Source organism: Bidens hawaiensis, unplaced genomic scaffold (genome assembly GCF_021521415.1).
Source record: "Bidens hawaiensis isolate Kalapana, Puna unplaced genomic scaffold, B.hawaiensis_p1.1 tig00009022_1, whole genome shotgun sequence".
Classification (NCBI taxonomy): domain Eukaryota; kingdom Viridiplantae; phylum Streptophyta; class Magnoliopsida; order Asterales; family Asteraceae; genus Bidens; species Bidens hawaiensis.
The window spans coordinates 456,691-465,442 of NW_027491658.1; the positions used below are offsets into that span (position 1 = coordinate 456,691).

General features: G+C 33.6%; 1 protein-coding gene across 1 annotated transcript; it reads right to left on the reverse strand.

The window, feature by feature from the left end:
- Positions 1-1,337: 1,337 nt before the first annotated feature.
- LOC143530761 (mediator of RNA polymerase II transcription subunit 17-like) lies at positions 1,338-6,956 on the reverse strand. Its single transcript, XM_077026208.1, has 8 exons — positions 6,841-6,956; positions 6,540-6,762; positions 6,343-6,456; positions 5,348-5,433; positions 3,806-4,178; positions 3,025-3,405; positions 2,633-2,914; positions 1,338-1,644 (listed from the first exon to the last, which is right to left on the reverse strand). The coding sequence occupies exons 1-8, from the start codon at positions 6,927-6,929 to the stop codon at positions 1,339-1,341; spliced, it is 1,854 nt and encodes a 617-aa protein (XP_076882323.1). The 5' UTR covers positions 6,930-6,956; the 3' UTR covers position 1,338.
- Positions 6,957-8,752: the final 1,796 nt, after the last annotated feature.

The window sequence follows — 8,752 nt, forward strand, 5'->3', positions numbered from 1 at the left end:
GGGTACCGGTACCGATTTTCCCGGTCCCGAAATTTACAAATAGTTGGTACCGATACCGGTACCGAATTCAATCGGTACGGTACTTTCTGTACCCGGTACCAAATGCTTATCCCTAGTTAAAACACCAAGAGTCGTCTTAAATTAGGAAATAAATTATCTCATATTTGAAGATGGAAAAATACCGTGTTTGGTTCCTAAACAACTTTGAATGAAGAAAATATATCTGAGACGTTAGACTAAGGCTATGGGTTTTTAAAAGAGCATATAGAACTTGTTGTAGCCTTAGTTAGGATGTCACTCGTATATTATACGAGATCAACTCGCTAAAAAATTATTCTAAAAAATTAATCGTGTCAGGCTTAACGATAACACCATATTTAAGATATTAGCAACCTTAAATCAAAACTAGTGGCATTTCACAAAAGAAATCAAGCTTCATGCATTAAGCTTGATTAAACCCGCAAATATATATAAGCTTGTAAAAATAATACTTATATAATATCATATAACTTACAAAATATATTGTTATATATTTAATTGGAGTATATATAAAAGTAATTACACATATGTAAATAAGGTAGACTAATAAATAAAAACGGAGTCAAGTCTTGTTGAAACTCAAACTACGGAAGTAATTTGGGAACCAAAGTCGAGTTTTAACGTAGAGTTTGGAAAGAACTTAGTTGGACTCTTTGAATCCACTAATTTACACTTTTAATTTAGCATTCCACGTTGCATATAGAATACATCAACATATAAGTTCAAAATATAAATTTACAGGAATATCATATTGTGATTTATACCTTTATAGTTGTTTTTAACTCTTGTTAATTAAATTTCCATGTTACAAGAGTACACGACACATGTTGGTTCATAAATCATATTTCAAACATGTTTTTATTTATTCGCGTTTCAAACTACCTTTAATACCTAAGTGACTTTTCTTAAAACATAATGTCAACCGTTTATGTTGACTTTGAAGCTTCAGGTCTAAATCATTGAAGAACATCATCTAAAAACCCACCACAGAAAACCCCTTGAATTGAATTAGGTTTCAAACATGAGATACCAAGCCTTAATCATTACCACAATTCATCAGACCATAAAGTCAATTTGCCTATAAGTTTGAAACAAATTCTTTTTTTCTATTTTACAAATTATACAAATTAATGAAATCCGAATGTTTGGAAGACAACCAATTGAAAATATAAAACAGACTACTCTTATCTCAATTTCACCGTCCAAAACCACCACCCAAATAATAATTATAAAAGATAAGATAATAATATATTCTAATGTTCAAATTACTTGTAAAATAAAACATTAAAATTAAACCTGTCAAAGGTCCCCACCATTGTTGTTGCACATGGTGACAAGGTCCAACAATGTTGCATACAACACATCTAAAGACAAATGACCTAGATATCTCTTTGTTTCACCATCCAAATCCTCTTTTTGAAGATTGTATTCCTCGTTCTCAGCCACCAACCACCACGATATGCCCCCTTCCGGGTCCACCTGTGCCACCAGACCTACCACTTCACCTTGATCCAACTCAAAAGATAAACTTAAGAAATCCCGGCTCGCTTTCATTCCCACCATCAATGCTTCTTCATGCAACCAACGGATTATTTGACTCGCAACCTGTTTTCAAAATCACAAATTTTGAGCATTAATTTATTTCCTTGGCACATACATGGACACGTTCGTTTCATAACTAATTAATAATATGTCGGCAAGCATGAGAAACAGTTACATAGCCGTCTTTCATATCAACAATAGGTATAAATGCATTTAAATATGAGAAACAGTTACATAGCCGTCTTTCATATCAACAATAGGTATAAATGCATTTAAATATGATGATTTGTTCAAAATCTAGCACCCTAGATATATACATATGGAGAGCATTCATTTTAGAACGGATAATATGTTAAAAACAGCAAGACAGTTGTGTAACCACACACATGTTTCCCTCCCACATCTAATATCTTCCTTCTATGCACTGTGTACAGGAGGCGTAGTATTAGTGTATTCCCCCTCACCCTCCCTCCATTAAAATGTGTTGATTTAATGGCCTAACGTTTTTAAATAATATAGTATATGAAGACGTTATTTAAGTTCAAAAAGATTGGTCGATATGAAAGAACATGTTCATTTTACTTTATATGAACACAGACAGACAATTAATCGAATGAACATCTTCACGTTCATTCATTAAGCAAAAGAAAAAGAACATGTTAGTGTTCGTTCATTGAATATCTAAACAAGCAGTTCACAAACGTAAACAAAGACAAACGAACATATAGGCTTGTAATTTAAAGTTATAAACTAAAAATATACAACATATATATAAAAGTATCAATACATATACATCTTTGAAATTACATAGACATACATGAATGTCCGGTTGGTTTACAGGCCTAGGAACTAAAACTTTATGAAAAAAGTCTAACACAAGTGAACACTTTTCTTTTTTACCCTTCCAGCCTTTACTAACTTCCAAATAATTACAAAACTGCCACGAAACTAATCTTAAACATTAAACTAATTTTATCAAGAATTAAGGGCATAGATTGTACATGTCCTACTTTTTTAGATTAACAGTGTGTATGCAATTTACAAAACATACCTGCTGGAGAAGTATGACATGAAGATCGGCTAGATTGCATTCAAATCGGTTAATCGAATAACTGTTTTCAGATTTTCCTTTAAAAAGACCAACCACATTTGGAGCACCTTCCCCTTCTATGGTTATGCAATCATCATTTACCACAACTTTGGTTAAAAAGGATGTCACGTAAGATGAGGTATGCAAGATCGACTGAGGAACATCAACCACCAGAGTCCACGTAGACGTACGAGAGTGCCATGTAGGATGAGACATCAAACCAACATACGATACACTCCTTGCCTACATGTACCATATAGCAACAAAATAAAATAACCCAACAAATGTTAATAATAATAATAATAATAATAATAATAATAATAATAATAATAATAATAAATTAAGGCTATTACCAGATCTTCTAGTTTTGTTAGAACTTTGGACGAAAATATTCTGTGAGCCAACGACATGCAAAAATGGCCGAGAAGATTTGGCCCGTCTTTTGGCGGTTGACCGAACAAACTTCGGTTCTTAGCTCGAACAAACACGTGCTCATGAAATAACCGTTTCAGGAGAATTTCCGAACTAATTCGGTTAGGAAGATATGAGTGTGTCTGCTTTTCTTCACCTTCAATCATCGGCATGACATCATCTTCATTAGATGATGATGCCACAAGTGAAACAAAAACAGATGCTTCTTGATCTACGTTTAACTGTAAATGGTTTTCCCGAATACCCGTCACATTCATACCTAATGATGGGACAAATGCCTCTTGATTTATCAAATTAAAAACCTGCAAATAACCCATATATAAAAACTAAGTATCCATCTTTTCTGCTTTAATATTAACTTTCAGAATTAACTACACGGATGGTCCATGTATTATACTCATATTGCAAGCATGGTCATTAACAGAAATTACATCTACAGTCCCAAATAGTTTAAAAATGTAACAAGGATGGGCGTTAGTTTCTCCAAATAAGCATGTGAAATGACTAAAATGCCCTTACTACTCAAAGATAGAAATTAAAAAAAAAACTAAAACTGAAAAAGGTAACACACATCCATTTCAAGGGCCATCTGTGTCACACATTCAAACTATTCAGGACCATATATGTAATTTCTCAAAGTTAAAGACCATACTAGCAATATGGACACCATCTATATAACTAACTCTAACTTTAATATAACACCTGCTCATCAAAAACGGATCGATGAACTGCACAAAGGTCAGAATGCCTTTGTTTTACACTGCTATCGTCACTTTCATCTTCTTTATCAGAATCTTCTGAATATTCTGAAACTCTTGTATTTGATCTTCCTATGATATTGTTGGAATTTCCATTAACGAACCCGAATCGAAGAGTGTGACATGGCTTTGAAGATAAATTCAACGCAAGCATTCCAGCATTATCATGTTCAACACGAACCGTTGACAGTGAAGTTGGCCGGAACACAGATTTTGGATCATATAATGTATAATCAAATAAATCAATGTAAAACCCTTCGTTCCCAGAAGCAGTTGCAGCCATTCGGTGCCTTTTAATTTTCCAATTCTGTTGCAGTCTGTTAAACTAGCTAGGATATTAAAAAAATAGAATAATAATAATAATAATTATTATTATTATTATTATTAAATTGAGTTAAGTGCCATTTTAGTACATGTGGTTTGTCCAACTACGCAACTTTAGTACCAATTTTGAATTTTATGCAAATGGCTACCTCAGTTTCAAAAAACTTGCATTTTTAGTCCTTTTTTAACCCCGTTAATTTTCTTCCGTTAAGTCCAGGGTATTTGGGTAATTTCATAATATAAATCAGGGGTATTTAGGAAATTGCATTATTATATTTTTGTTTTTTTTTCTTTTCTCCTTTTCTTTCTTCCATTAACCAATTTCCCCAAATTCATTCTCATTGAACCCTAATTCCTCAAACTAAATTCAAACTAATATAAAAAGGAATTCTGGTGAATCACCAGTTGACAACCCAGCCCATGCTCTCCACTATAGAATCACACAAAAAACACGCAATCGGAGATACGTAGCTGCCTACGACGACGAAGACGATCCACCACAAAAGGAATCAGATGAATCAAAGCCCAGTCAGCGGAAAAGAAAATGGATGAAAATTTACGAAGACGACGACGGTATACAGGTGAATCACCAGTTTGATTAGTTCTCTCAAGCATCCATGAAACGCGTCGGCGAGTTGGACGGCGTTAACTCTCCGCGACGGCTCGTACTGCAACCACCGGCGTAACTCTCCGCGACGGCTCGTACTGCAACCAACGGCTCGACGGCGTTAACTCTCCTCATCGGAATCTCGTTCACTATAGCGAGTAAATGATGAAGAGCTAGTGCGATGCACGTGTCACCTAGTAATCAACCGTCTCCGGTATTACCATAACCACCGGAATCGAAAGCAGAAGAGATGAGGTTGAGGAAGAACATGAAGGTTGTGATGATGATGTAACGTACTGTCTTGATTGTTATTCTGGTTCAACAATATAAAAAGGGTGAGAAAAATAAAAGAATAAATCAAATAATAATATAATTACGCAAATACCCCGGACTTAACGGAAGAAAATTAACGGGGTTAAAAAAAGTACTAAAAATGCAAGTTTTTTGAAACTGAGGTAGCCATTTGCACAAAATTCAAAATTGGTACTAAAGTTGCGTAATTAGACAAATCACAGGTACTAAAATGGCACTTAACTCTATTAAATTATAACTGACCTAATTAAAGCTCCATAGAATCGAGCCTCTCTGGCAACTTGCTTCTCTAATGATTTGGCAGATTGATTAAAATATTTGCCAAGGTGCTGAAATACAGAAATAGACAATTTTTCAAATATATCATGTTATAAAGATCTTGGTAAATGAGGGTATTTTGACTGCATAATCATAATTAGGGGTGTAAACGAGCCAACCCACTCGTGAGCCACTGGAGATCAGCCTGCTAAAAGCTCTAATCAAGCAGAGCTTAATTAACGTCAAGCCTAAAAATAAGCTTGATTAATAAACAAGCCTGGGCCGAGTTTCATCTATCGAGCTCTAGCCGGCTCACGAGCCTATCATTTATATAATAATTTATATTAATTAATATTTTATATAAAATTATGATGAAAATTAACTTACACTATATATTTATTTTAATAAATATAAATGTAAATAAACTAAATAATGAACCATAAACGAGCCAGGCTCAAGCCCTAGCTTCACATATCGAGCTTGAGCTGGCTTGGGAGCCTAAACTAGCCAATACTACTTACATAAATATCATTTAATATGTTAAATATATATTTTTATAGTAATTATTATATATAAAATAATTATAAATGAATATAAACTAACTGATAAATAAAAATCGACCCAAGCTCGAGCTCTCATAAGTTAAACGAGCCAAGCTCAAACGAAATCGAGCCCAAAAATAAGTGTGTTTAATAAGCCTGAGCCCGAGCTTCACTTACTGAGCTTGAGCTGTACATAACTTTTTATACTGTTCGAAAAAATATATATATTTTATACTAATTATTAGTATACATAAAATTATAATAAAAAAGAACTAAAAACATATATTCTGCTACATAAAAAAATTGTAAACAAAATACATATAAAAATAATTACAAACTACAAAACAAATAATACATGGGCCGAGCTCGAGCCTAGTGGAGCTCAGCCAGGCTCTACACCCCTTATTATAATACATAAGGGTGTTTTGGTCATTTTACCCGAAAGCATTGTAGTTTTGTAGCGGTAGATACTGCAAGGTCAGACAAGAGTTCATTAGGCAACTGTTTTGGTCTGGTCATGCCTGCCACTGTGACAGCATCATTAGCTTCAACCTACAAACAAAACTTATAGAATGTAACATCATAACACATTCTTTCTACACATATCATAAGTCAAAATTAACAATTTGACTTACGGTGTTAATAAGATCAATTATAACAGAAAGCTCCTGATGAGCCAACTGTAAATTCTCAATCATGTTCTGCCATGGCCATGGTTGTGATGATGATGCATCTTTTGAAGAAGAAGCAGTTGTTTCACCTTTTTTCTGCTTTTTGTTTGTATCTTCTCTCTCTACGGCCCATGCAAAGTCTATTCGGTGGATTAAATTCTCTCGGTTATCATCATAACTTAAATCGCTGCAATATATTACAATAAATGATTTAGAAATGGATTGATTAAAAAGCTGTTAAATTTGGATGTGATAATGTTCATACGGAGGGAATCTTTCGGCTCCATTTTCTTCGATTACTTCTAAACATTTGACCGGGAGTTTGTCGAGAGAGATACTCAAATCACCATCCATTTCTTCAATGTTGCTCACTGAGTAAAAAAAAAGTAACATTGTAAACACATGCCCAATTAGTTAATAATCTTGCTAAAAAAAAGGTTGGGTCACTGCAAATTTGAAGTTTAAATGTAAATTAATCTACTCTCCTTTTATACCTAATTAGCTCTAAGTTATCAATCAATCTATTATCAAATGATTATATATCTGTCATCCTATTTAAAGAAGAAAATGACTTATGCAAAGCAAGGTTGCAAAAGTCGCTAGGCGGCCAACTGGGAGTTGGGAGTACTCCGAGAGTACTCGGACTGGTAAAAACAAAGAAACTAATTATTGGATATTATATACATGTCAAAATAAGCATTAATCACGTCAAAATAAACAAAATACATGTGAAAAATAAGCATAATTCAAACTGATGCATGTTTAAAAATAAGCATAGTACTACAGTTCAATAAAATAAATTTCAAAATAAGCATAATTCATTCTAAAATATAGATTTCAGGAATGTTTGGCTGTTTGCAACTAAATGAATACTAAAGTGAGGGTCAGGGTCAGTTTGATTCGTGTAATTCAAAACATTTGCAACTAAATGACATGCCTAAATTAGCAACTAAATAACACACATGTAAAGATTTCAGAAGTTCAAGCAAAACTAATATGTTGTTTGGCTGTTTGCAACAATGCAACTAAAATACTAATCGAATACTAAATAGGTAATTTAGTAAATTACAAAATGAATACATATGTCAAAATGACTTGGCTGTATACACTTCACATAATGTTTCCTCAAATGTGCAGTAACACACACGTGCACAGCTAGTTACGATAACGGGTCAAACATAGTTGATTCGGTATGCGCTTTAACTTAAAGCAGGCAAGTTAAACAAGCTTGGCCAAAATGACAGCGGGTCAAATTCAATTGATTTAGGCTGTGTTTTAACTTAAATGGGCCAAACAAAAACAAAAACAAATTTAGTTGACTCGGGCTATGTTTTAACTTGCCAAACATAAACAAATTTAGCTAAAATGACAACAAGTCAAAATTTAGCTAAAACGACGACGAGTAAAATTTAGTTGACATGAGCCAAACAAAAACGTCAACGAATCATATAAAGTCGATGCAGGCTCTGTCAAGAGATGTGTTAATCCAACTCATTACACCTTAAAAATCCATTTTTGAAACCATTACCAGGAGAACAACGATGATACATGACAAGTAAAACAGATCAGAGTTAAAATTAGCCTATAAAAAACATTCACAATTCTCATCCATCATATTCTTACTCCGACTCATGCCCCCTTTAATTGACCTTCATCATCAACATTAATCCATTAACATTTGATTCCACACAGCCATGGCACTTCAAATGAATCAAATATTTGGGATCAAAGAAACACACTTACCAATTTACTAGCCGCTTGGAACTTGGAACACCCGCGACGGAGATGGCGTTGTCAAAGACACCGAAGATGAAGTTTTGATGTCGTTGCTGGATAGCGGCGTTCAAAGTGACATGATATTTTCGGATATGCTATGTTTGTTTAGTAATAAATGATTCAAAATAATTAAATTTATTATTTCGGAGAATTGATATTGAACCCAATTTTCAGATATCCGAAATTCCATATACTTCGCATACGATTGTCAGTAAGATAATTCGGATACGTATTCTTTTGAACACCCTTAGATACAATACAACTCAACGAGTGTGGTACGATAATGATAATTAATAATGATAATAATTTTTATCATTGTGGTTTGGCAAATTATGCGAATTTAGTTCAAAAAACTTATTTTTTGTATAAGGACCCTCCACGTTTCCCAATTCTTGTCAATT